The sequence below is a fragment of the Polypterus senegalus genome, chromosome 7, assembly GCF_016835505.1.
Source record: "Polypterus senegalus isolate Bchr_013 chromosome 7, ASM1683550v1, whole genome shotgun sequence".
Classification (NCBI taxonomy): domain Eukaryota; kingdom Metazoa; phylum Chordata; class Cladistia; order Polypteriformes; family Polypteridae; genus Polypterus; species Polypterus senegalus.
The window spans coordinates 95,042,763-95,054,670 of record NC_053160.1 but is presented as its reverse complement, the minus strand read 5'-3'; the positions used below and the strand labels follow the sequence as shown (position 1 = coordinate 95,054,670).

The 11,908-nt window shown below is 38.2% G+C and overlaps 1 protein-coding gene across 1 annotated transcript; it reads left to right on the top strand.

Annotated features, from left to right (window-relative positions):
* The first annotated feature begins 7,444 nt into the window (after positions 1-7,444).
* On the top strand, positions 7,445-9,427 carry LOC120532038 (E3 SUMO-protein ligase ZBED1-like). The gene is made up of 2 exons (XM_039757951.1): positions 7,445-8,911; positions 8,996-9,427. The coding sequence occupies exons 1-2, from the start codon at positions 7,445-7,447 to the stop codon at positions 9,425-9,427; spliced, it is 1,899 nt and encodes a 632-aa protein (XP_039613885.1).
* The last annotated feature ends 2,481 nt before the right edge of the window (positions 9,428-11,908 follow it).

Genomic DNA, 11,908 nt, shown 5'->3' with positions numbered 1-11,908 from the left:
GGGGATGGGATAGCAGGCTACTTGCTGCTTATGCTTATTGATACATTTACATGACAAAAGACGCTAATGGAGAGTTGCAAAGGAATTTAAGGTGGCCCAGGGTTACAACTTTTTTGTAGGCTTCAGGGATTCTAGTGTTAATCAAAAAGATACAACAACCACAACATTTATTTATATAGCACATTTTCATACAAATAATGCAGCTCAAAGTGTTTTACATGAATAAGAAAGAAAAAAAAAGACAAAATAAATAAGAATTAAAATAAGGGAACACTAATTAACATAGAATAAAAGTAAGGTCCGGTGGCCTGGGAGGACAGAAAAAACAAAAAAACTCCAGACAGCTGGAGAAAAAAAATAAAATCTGCAGGGGTTCCAGGCCATGAGACCGCTCAACCCCCTCTAGGCATTCTACCTAACATAAATGATCAGTCCTCATTGTATTCAGGGTTCTCATAGAAGAACTTGATGATGACAGTCATGTGGACTTCTGGCCTTTAACTCATCAATGTAGGGGCATCATGATGCTTTGATGAGGTGGTGGTGGCGCAGGTCACCACCCCAAAAAACCAGAAAAAGAACAGAAGAGAAAGTAGGGGTTAGTATGGATTTTTAAAATGAATAATAATGATAATTAATTCAATATACAGAGCATCAGGATTAAACTAAGATTAAACTATGAGAAAGCCATGTTAAAATAATGTGTTTTCAGCAATGTTTTAAAGTGCTCCACTGTATTAGCCTGGCAAATTCCTATTGGCAAACTATTCCAGATTTTTGGTGCGTAACAACAGAAAGCTGCTTCACCACTTCTTTTAAGTTTAGCTCTTGGAATTCTAAGTAGACACTCATTTGAAGATCTGGAGTGTAAGGTTTAAGACATTCTGAAATTTAAGATGGAGCGAGATTATTTAAGGCCTTGTAAACTATAAGCAGGATTTTAAAGTCAATTCTAAATGACACAGGTAACCGATGTAGTGATATCAAAACCGGAGAAATGTGCTCGGATTTTCTTTTTCTAGTTAAGATTTTAGCAGCTGCATTCTGCACTAGTTGCAATCAATTTATGTCTTTTTTGGGTAGTCCTGAGAGGAGTGTGATACAGTAATCTATATTGAAAACAAAAGCGTGAATTAATTTCTCAGCATCTTGCAATGTTATAAGAGGTCTAACTTTTGCTATTTTGATAGCAGGTGAAAACCATAAAAGCATATGTTAAATTGTACATGTGCAAGTTTAATAGGTACAGAGCTATTCTGGGTAGGCCATATCTGTGTGAAACAAAGGAACTCAATAGTATTGATCAAGCAACAGTAAATCGACTGTAAAGTCTTGGCAGTTTCCTATTTATGACCTTACCATAAAGTTAAAACATAGTTTATGTCTAATTGTTGAATAAATAATGATCTTTATGCACTTACAATTAAAATGGTTCTCTTAGATGACCATGTTGGCAGTCTTTTATGTACATCTGCCCAATTCCTTAAATAACAATTTGTTAATTTCTTTAATTTAGCAATGCACATTTTTCATTATAAGTGTGGCAACACTGAAAACTGTATCTTAGTTGAGCTTAACGAAACCCTTAAAAGAATAATAAGAGCCTATGTGGTTCTATTTAATTTACGATTCTATCTACAGTAGTTAAATAGTAAATCTCATTGTTGTAACATGAGTCTTATTAAGTTGCAACAAAAATAGAAGAATCCATGAAGACTGCAAACTAATTCAATTAGAATCCATAAATGATGAATTAAATCTGACTACTCTATAATCAGTTTCAGAGACAAATTTTTTGAAAGGGAAAACAGTTGCCTAAAAGCATAGTCTGATTACTTTTCTTTATTACAGTTACAAACTAGAATAATAGGATGACAGGTCTCCTGCTCTGCTGCTGTTGTAGTTTTTTTCAGTCCTGCCACAAAAAGGATATTTATCTGGTAGCCAGAGAAAATAAATATTTAAATAAGAATGATTTGAGGTTTATCTCTTTATTGTGGCGAGAAAAGTGGCCTAGTTAATTCAGTATGAATAGCTATAGCTGTTAGAAGAATTTAATAACTGGTTTTACCACATCAAAGTGTGGCTGCAGCTTTGCATCCACTTTGCATCTGTTAAGGATGACAAGTTTGTCTCCACAATTTAATGTTGCAGTTGCTGTTTAAGATCCCATATCAACATGAATTAAATTGACAATAATTTACTTATTTAAGATATTATGTTTTCAAATGGTTGGTGAACACAAGATTTTCATTGTAATGTCTGAAGCATTGCTAAGGAGACAGGCAAGGCTATTAATCAAGAAACTCACTCTTTATGCAAAAGGTAAAGACAGAGTAGCCTTGCTCTTGTTAGGGAAAGAAAATTAGCCATTAAGAGAACCAATGAGTGTCTGAAGAAAGGTAAGTAGTTCCAAAAGACAGGAGCAGGTTAGGATATAGAGAGTTAGGAAATGAAACAGTAAAAGAAAAAGTTAACACCAAAATGACTCAATTAAATTTGGGCACAAAAGATCCAGTGGAATTGTAAAATGAAAAGTTACACTCTAATTTTAGATACGCTTACCCAAAATCACCAAAGTTCTGCAGCTTTAGTTTGCTTCATGGGTTTCCAACAATAGCTTGATGCAGTTAAATGATTCCACAGACAAAGTATCTTCGTTTAAAAAGCTTTAGTAAATATTCAAAATAAAAAAGTTCACACAAAGATAGAGAAAAAAGTTGGCATTGCAAAATAAGGAAAAGGTCTTGTTTAAGAAAAGTACTGATCAAAGCTTATATATCTTGTTTGTTTCTTTAAATTTTCTTTCAGTTGAACCATTTCTAAAAGGCAGAGCAACGGGCACTAAGCAAACTCCTGTCAATCATGAATAGTCCACTGCATCCACTGAACAGTGTCATCTCCAGGCAGAGGAGTAGCTTCTGTGACAGACTTTTGTCACTGTCCTGCTCCACTGACGGACTGAGGAGCTTGTTCCTCCTCCACACTATGCGACTCTTCAATTCCACCCGGGGGAGTAAATGCTAACATTACTCAAAGTTATTGTCTGCTTTTTTATTTTTATTTTTTTCATTTTTATTACTATTTAATTTAATATTGTTTCTTTGTATCAGTATACTGCTGCTGGAGTATGTGAATTTCCCCTTGGGATTAATGAAGCATCTATCTATCTATCTATCTATCTATCTATCTATCTATCTATCTATCTATCTATCTATCTATCTATCTATCTATCTAAACAGTCAGAAAACTGTATGCTTGTCCCATTTACATACTAGTAAATAAATGGTCTTTTAGTCCATTCTAGCAATTGGACTAACTCCAAAAACACACTGACTTAATTAACACACTGTATCACAGATATAGCTAAGAAGGTTCTATATGTGGGGTGCCCACACTTTTTGGGCCTGTGAGCTACTTTTAAAATGACCAGGTCGAAATTGATCTACCTACATTAAAAATGCTATATATACAGTATATATACTGAGTATACTTTATACATAAAATGGATGGTGTCGTACCTTGCATAACTGAATAACCTTTATGGCACAATAACAATTCAATACATTTATGGTCACTACAGTATTTGGATTCAATAATTTTCATGTGGGAAAAGGCTGACTCAGTAGGGCCGAATAATACAGTCAAGGAGCTTTTGAATTCAGTCGAGTGAAAAATGACGTCTGTCTGATTAACTGTGATTTTAGTTCCCTCACCTTTCTCTTTCTCAATTCGCTTTTCGGAAGGAAGTCATGTTCGTAGTTTGTATGAACAGTTCGAAAGTGCCTTTCCACATTTTCCTTTTTTGGAATAGCAATGATAGATTGACAGATGAGATAAATGCACTCCAATTGTGACACTGTGAGGAAAAAAAAATCCTCTTCCAATTCCACATCCAGCCCATACCCTCCCCAAACAATTTTTTTTTATCCCTTCTTTAGTCGATATAAATTGGAAGGCTAACTAGATCACAGACGGAGTTTTGCAGTAGCTCACGCGTTTGATCATGCGTGCGGAATGACTATTATGTTAGAAAAAAAGAGATCTCAGACTGGCCACCCTGTATGTCAATCAAGTGGCAAATGCCATAGGGAGGATATATGATAGACTAAAATTTATAAAAAAAATATTTTGAATGCAACTACCTTTGCGATCTACCGGTCGATCACAATCGACGCATTGGGCATCCCTGTTCTATATCATGTTTATTTGCAGGGGTAAAGGCTATATCATAGTCTATGGCTATGAAAGAATATTATATTCTATTCAAATTATGAGTTTAACTTGAAGCATTAACTTTTTAAGATTGGCTCTTACACTAATCTTCTGAAAAAGTCAACAATTAAAGTTAGCTAAAAGAGAAATGTTTAATTTTAATATTAACTGCCAGAACAACATTGACTCTCACATATGTTTTACTTTATTTTGATATAGCTTGTAGCAAAGCTACATAACTTGACAGTCGGGTTGGCCTCCTGGACTGTTTGTCACTTTATTATGTTGGCTGGAAGGGTGCTTGTAAATAGCCCTTCAGGCACCTTTGGTGACGTTCCAGTCTGGGAGGACCCCGCCCGGTAAGTATTTCAGCTGCCTGTTGCCGGTGTGAGGTTGCCATAACAACCGAGAGGGGCAAGGATGTTTCGGTGGAAATTTTTTTCTATTTAACACTAGAATTACCAGAGCCTACGAAAAAAACTTGTAATTCCGTCCCACCTTAAACTGCTTCTTAAATCCCTTCACACCTCTCCCAGCGCCTTTGTCTTCTAAATGTGCTGATAAAGAGAAGCTAGGAGCAGCCGGCTATTCCATCCCCCCACCAATTTAGAACGTGCACGAACTTCTCTCAGCTCATGCCTTGATTGAGTATCTGGGAGTGAAGTGGAGTTTTAGAGTGGAAATAATAGATTGTTATTTGGAATACACGCATTTCATGTCTGTTCCGTTTCTACAGTAATCTGTTTCAACACATTGTTAAAACAGAAACGTTTTTTATATTCTAGTAGTAGATGACAAAATGTAGGCATAAACTATATAATGTATGAAGCCTGAAGTCCAAATAGCAAAGAAACATTTTCACAAGAATAACACAATTGTGGCGGATCAAGGCAGGAGGAAAAAAGAGTCAAGAAGGAAGGAAAAGGCTGAAGGTAAGGAGAGACTATCCACGCTTAAAGGATCATTCTGGATCTTTCTTCACCCAGGGACGTCTGCTATTTGTGGGTGGCCACCCCAAAGAAATAATCCGGTGACGAATCCCAGAGAAGAGGCCAGGTTGGTGATCTCCGGGTGCTCCCGTCTGGCGAATCATATTCGGAATTTGCATTTTCTTCATGAAAGTCCGAGGAGAAGCCGTTTCCACCGGAGGACTGTTGTGTTTTCCTCCTGCCCTACGGAAGGAACTGAACTGCAGGATTTATTTTCCTTATAGGTGGATTAAGTACATTTTTCTTTTTTGAATTTCTGAGAACATTATTTTTTTTTTATTATTATTATTTTCTTTTATTTATTGTCTATGCCGAACCGGGGATTCGGATTTGGGCGCTGGGGAGGGCGTCTGGGAAAGGGATTCACTAATGAGCACTCAGGAACCGGGCACATAAATGTAAATAGTAAATGTTAATATATTTTCATTCCCACTTTCCTTTGCGTGAGATTTTTTTTTCCAGTTATATAAGGACGTGCATAGGGGACAAGAGGGGCCGAGGACCAAATATGGTAATGCTGCTTTAACCTTCTATTATCGTCCACTTCCCTTTGGGTTGTGAAGTGTAGGAATCGCGTGTGTTTATCTTGCGGTTGCTACAAGCTTCCTTGTTTGTTTAGAACATCTGTTTCAGGTGAGTTAAGAAATTAGACTATTTTGGAAGACTGATATGTTTAAGCTGATTGATAGCCACTTATGTCCAAAGATATTGTTGTTGCTTTAATTTCATACGTGTCCCTCTCTCTCTCTCTCTCTCTCTATATCTATATCTATATCTATATATATATATATATATATATATATCTCTATCTATATATATATATATATATATATATATATATCTATCTATCTATATATATATATATATATATATATCTCTATATATATATTAAGGGTGCAACGATACATGTATCGATATTGAACCGTTCAAAACAGTGCTTTCGGTTCGGTACGCATATGTATTGAACGATACAAAATTATATACAGTAATCCCTCCTCGATCGCGGGGGTTGCGTTCCAGAACCCCCCACGATAGGTGAAAATCCGCGAAGTAGAAACCATATGTTTGTATGATTATTTTTATATATTTTAAGCCCTTAGAAACTCTCCCACACTGTTTATAAATATTCTCCGCACAGTTATACAGTAAACCCTTGTTTATCGCGGTTAATCTGCTCCAGACAGATAAATGAATTTCCACAGTAGGATTCTTTATTTATAAATCTAATATTTTCGCAGTTAGAGCATAGAAAACCTGTTTACGACCTTCTAAATACATTTTTTAACATTATTAGAGCCCTCTAGACATGAAATAACACCCTTTAGTCAAAAGTTTAAACTGTGCTCCATGACAAGACAGAGATGACAGTTCTTTCTCACAATTAAAAGAATGCAAACATATCTTCCTCTTCAAAGTGCGCGTAAGGAGCGGAGAATGTCAGAGAGAGAGTAAAGTAAAGAATGAAAAATCAATAGGGCTGTTGCGCTTTTAAGTATGCAAGCACCGCGATAAAGCAGCGGCAATGAAGGGATCAATGCGAAGGTAGCCTTTCAGCATTTTTACAGGAGCGTCCCTATCTTCTAAGCAAACAGCCTCTGTGCAAAAAGCCCCTCTGCTCACATCTCCTCCGTCAAGTGCAGAGAACGTCAGAGAGAGAGAGAGAGAGCGCGAGATTAAAGCAAACAATCAAAAAATCAATAAGTGAGCTTTTGGACGCACCTCGATAAAGCGGCATTTCTTAGAGGAGCGTCCGTATCCACTAGGCAAAAAGCTTCTGTGCAAACAACACCTCAGCACACACCCTCTCCGTCAGGCGCAGAGAATGTCAGAGAGGGTGAGATAGAGGCAGAGACTGATTGGGTAGCTTCTAAGCCATCCGCCAATAGCGTCCCTTGTATGAAATCAACTGGGCAAACAAACTGAGGAAGCATGTACCATAAATTAAAAGACCCATTGTCCGCAGAAATCCGCGAATCAGCGAAAAATCCAATATACATTTACATATGCTTACATATAAAATCCGCGATAGAGCAAAACCGCGAAAGTCAAAGCGCGATACAGCAAGGGATCACTGTATTTATTTGATCAGCTTTTCTTCTGACGATGCCGTCTGTGTTGAGAGCTCAGTGGATCTGCGTTCGACTACTCCGCCTAGGCTGCATTGTCGAGCGCAGATCCACTGAGCGCCGCCCACATGCATTCACTCAAGCTAGCGAGACAGAAGTTAAGCTCGATGCAGCATGGCAACTGCCTCAACGCCACCCGAAGTTGAACCTCCTCCACCGTCATTGAAATCTGGCGTTTGGAACTATTTTGGCTTTCATGTGAAGTATGACCCTGATGGTAAGCGTGTTGTGGACAAAACTACAACAGTATGTCGGATGTGCCACGCAATGCTTAATTACATCGGTGGGAACACAACAAATATGACTGCACATTTACGCCGACATCACCCTAGTGCAAAGACAAGTGGAAGCAGACAAAAACAACAACAAGCACGCATGCTACAAACTTTACCCGAGTCATTTAGACAGCCGTTAGCACATGATTCTAAGAGGGCAAAAGAAATTGACAGGGCAATTGCAACTTTTATTGCTGTCGACATGCGACCCTTTTCTGTTGTAGAAAACACCGGGTTTCAGGAAATGCTGAGAGTACTTGAGCCCCATTACAGTATTCCTTCACGAACTTATTTCACCGATACCGCAGTTCCTGCTTTGTACAAGGAGACAAAAGCTAAATTAGAGACTGCAGTGTCAGCAGCACCTGCTGTTGCTCTGACCTCAGACGGCTGGACGTCAAGAGCTACACAGAGCTACCTGACTGTCACCTCACATTACATTGATCCGGAATGGCAGATGAAAAACTGTGTTTTGCAGACACGCCTGGTTGAAAGTCACACCACTGACGACTTAGCCAAAGGTCTGTCAGAAGCTGTGGAAGATTGGAAGTTAGTGCGACCAAATGTGACAATACCTGTAACTACTGACAATGCTAAGAACATAGTTAATGCTGTCACAGCTGCTGGGCTGGGGCCACAAATCGGATGTTTTGTGCATACTATTAATATAGCTGCTCAGAAAGGAATGGCAGTGCAGAAGGTTTCCCATCTCCTGGCAAAGATGAGAAGAATTGTCTCCTTCTTTCACAGAAGCACAACAGGATGCAATGTGTTTAAGAAAAAACAGCAATTGCTGCAGCTTAGTGAAAAAAAACTCATTCAAGATGTTCCAACTAGGTGGAACTCCTCTCATGATATGATGGAAAGATACCTTGAACAGCAAGCTGCGGTGTATGCTGCTATGGCCGACAACACTGTGAAGAAGAGTATGAAGAACATTCCCAATCTAACTCAGGAAGAACATGCACTGGCTGAAAATCTCATTACACTCACGAAAACCCTAAAAACTGTGACAGTCATGATGTGTGAAGCATCATCTCCAACGGCATCCATGATCCTGCCACTTAAAATGAACATCCTGAACTCTATGGCACAGTCTGATGATGACAGCCCAGCAGTGAGAGATGTAAAAAAAAACATCAGGGAGGACCTGGAGCAGAGATACGCTGATCCTACCCTTCAGAATTACCTACACAAGTGCACAGCTTTAGATCCTCGATTCAAGTCCCTGCGACACTTGGATGATGTCACTCAGCTGAGAGTCTATGGAGCACTCACCACAGAGCTTGTCCTGAGCATTGAACAAGTAGGGTTTTTTTTTCATTTTTCAAATTTTATTTTGCTACTGCTTGATTTACTGTTAACGGTTTGGTTATTTATATTTCCTCAGGACCAAGCCGCAGGCACCACAGAAACTGTGACCTCCGCAGAGACTCAAACAGCAAACTCTTCAGATTCACCATCAGCATCTCCACCAGAGAAAAAGTCGGCCATGAAGGAGTTGTTTGGAGAACTGTTCATGGCACAGGAGCCAAGGACCAGGTCTGCAGCCGAAGTGTCAGAGGAGGAAATTAACTTGTACAGGTTAGCAGACTGCATTCCCACAGATGATAACCCACTGAGATGGTGGAAGAAACATCAGTGCTTGTACCCTCATCTTTCCAAGTTGGCACAGTGTTACTTGGTTGTACCTGGAACCTCTGTCCCAAGTGAGAGGGTGTTTTCCACAGCAGGTGACATTGTCACAGCAAGCAGATCTGTACTGTCAGCAGAACATGTGGACATCCTAATTTTTCTGAAGAAGAACATGGAAATTGAGTAAACTATGTTTTGGTTTGTATTTAAGTGGACCTTTTATTTAAGTTGTTTATGTTGTATATGCAGCTAAGTGCTAGCACTCCAGAAGATGTGTTAGGGTAGGTCCATTAAAGAGTGGTTCATTTTATGGGTACCTGATTTGTTTAATATGCTGCTGAGACTATACCCCAGAAGAAGGGTATAGAATAGCTTTTATTTTTATTTATTTTTTCTTTACATGGTGGTTTTTTGGTTTTACATGGTGCTAAGTATGCACAACAGAAAATATGTGAAGTATAGCTTTACCAGATTTAAGTTTTCATGTGTTTTCTGTACACCATAGAACAATGGTTCTAAAATTGTTTTCATGTCAGGGATTGGGTGTGTTTGTTTTATATTCTACCAAGTATAGAAAATACAGTCAGGGATCCCCAAATAATGCAGAACTGTATGTGGTTGATACCTTATTTTTAGAACATTTCAAATGTTTCAAAATATATTTAGGAAGGCATTTCTGTGCAATACATATTTTTATTTAAGTTGTTTTTGTTGTATATGCAGCTAAGTGCTAGCACTCCAGAAGATGAGTGTGAGGGGAGGTCCATCAGAGAGTGGTTCATTTTATGGGGACATGATATGTTCAATATGCTCCTGAGAATATACACCAGAAGGAGGGTATAGCATAGCTTTTATTTTGTAAAGGCACCTTTCTCTGTAATAAACTCGTTTCCAAACTCTTTTATTTTTTTATTATTTTGTTTTTCAGCAACATTTAATTTAAAAACTGTATTTTTGAGTTAAAAGAAATATATATAATTTTAATAAATTACAAATTAAAAAAGGCATGAAAATTTTTTTGTATCGAAAAAATATCGAACCGTGACACCAAAGTACCGAACCGAACCGAACCGTAAATTTTGTGTATCGTTGCACCCCTAATCTCTATCTATATATATATATATATATATATATATATATATATATATATATATATATATATATATATATACACTGTGTGCACAATTATTAGGCAAGTGAGTATTTTGACCATATCATCATTTTTGATGCGTATATTCCAACTCCAAGCTGTATTAACTTGAATGCTTATTGGATTTAAGCACGTCAGGTGATGTGTATTTGTGTAATGAGGGAGGGTGTGGCCTAAGGAGATCAACACCCTATATCAAGGTGTGTAGAATTATTAGGCAGCTAGTTTTCCTCGGGCAAAATGGGCCAAAAAAGAGATTTAACTGACTCTGAAAAGTCAAAATTGTAAAAAGTCTTTCAGAGGGATGCAGCACTTTTGGAATTGCTAAGATATTGGTGTGTGATCACAGAACCATCAAACATTTTGTTGCAAATAGTCAACAGGGTCGCAAGAAACGTGTTGAGAACAAAAGACGCAAATTAGCTGCCAAAGATTTGAGAAGAATCAAGCGTGAAGCTACCAGGAACCCATTATCCTCCAGTACTTTCATATTCCAGAGCTGCAACCTACCTGGAGTGCCCAGAAGTACAAGGTGTTCAGTGCTCAAAGACATGGCCAAGGTAAGGAGGGCTGAAACCCAACCACCACTGAACAAGAAACATAAGTTGAAACATCAAAACTGGGCCAAGAAATATCTGAAGACAGATTTTTTTCAAAGGTTTTATGGACCGATGAGATGAGAGTGACTCTTGATGGACCAGATGGATGGACCTGTGGATCAGTAATGGGCACAGAGCTCCACTCCAACGTGGAGGTGGGGTACTGGTATGAGCTGGTATTTTTAAAGATGAGCTAGTTGGACCTTTTGCATTGAAGATGAACTCAAAATCAACTCCCAAACCTACTGCCAGTTTTTCGAAGACACTTTCTTCAAACAGTGATACAGGAAAAAGACCATGATTTTTATGCAGGCCAATGCTCCATCACTTGCATCGAAGTTCTCCACTGCGTGGCCAGCCAGTAAAGGCCTTAAAGATGAAGAAATAATGACATGGCTCCCCTTCCTCATCTGACCTAAACCCTATCGAGAACTTGTGGGCACTTCTTAAACGCTAGATTTACGGGGAGAAAAACAATACACCTCTCTGAAGAGTGTCTGGGAGGCTGTAGTCACTGCTCCACAAAAAGCTGATCGTCAACAGATCAAGAAACTGACAGACTCCATGAATGGAAAGGCTTATGACTGTTATTGGAAAGAAGGGTGGCTATATTGGTCATTGATTGATTGATTTATTTTTTTTGAAATGTCAGAGATGTTTATTTGTAAATTCTGAGGTGTTTGTTTATTATTCTCACTATAACAGATGAAAATAAACAAGTGAGATGGGAAAATTTTCATTTTTCCTTTAGTTGCATAATAAATCTGCACACTAATAGTTGCCTAATAATTGTGCACATATGTATTCCCTGATGATGTTCACACTCACATTTCCGTTGTGAAACATTCAGGTTTCAGGTTTATTAACATTTTGGATTGACTGATAGCACTGTGTTTGTTCCATATTAAAATTAATCCTC

Excerpts from the sequence above, each read along its gene's own strand:
- LOC120532038 (XM_039757951.1), top strand. The coding sequence starts at position 7,445 with ATGGCAACTGCCTCAACGCCACCCGAAGTTGAACCTCCTCCACCGTCA. Across the intron at positions 8,912-8,995 it reads TTGTCCTGAGCATTGAACAA|GACCAAGCCGCAGGCACCAC; the intron begins GTAGGGTTTTTT and ends ATATTTCCTCAG.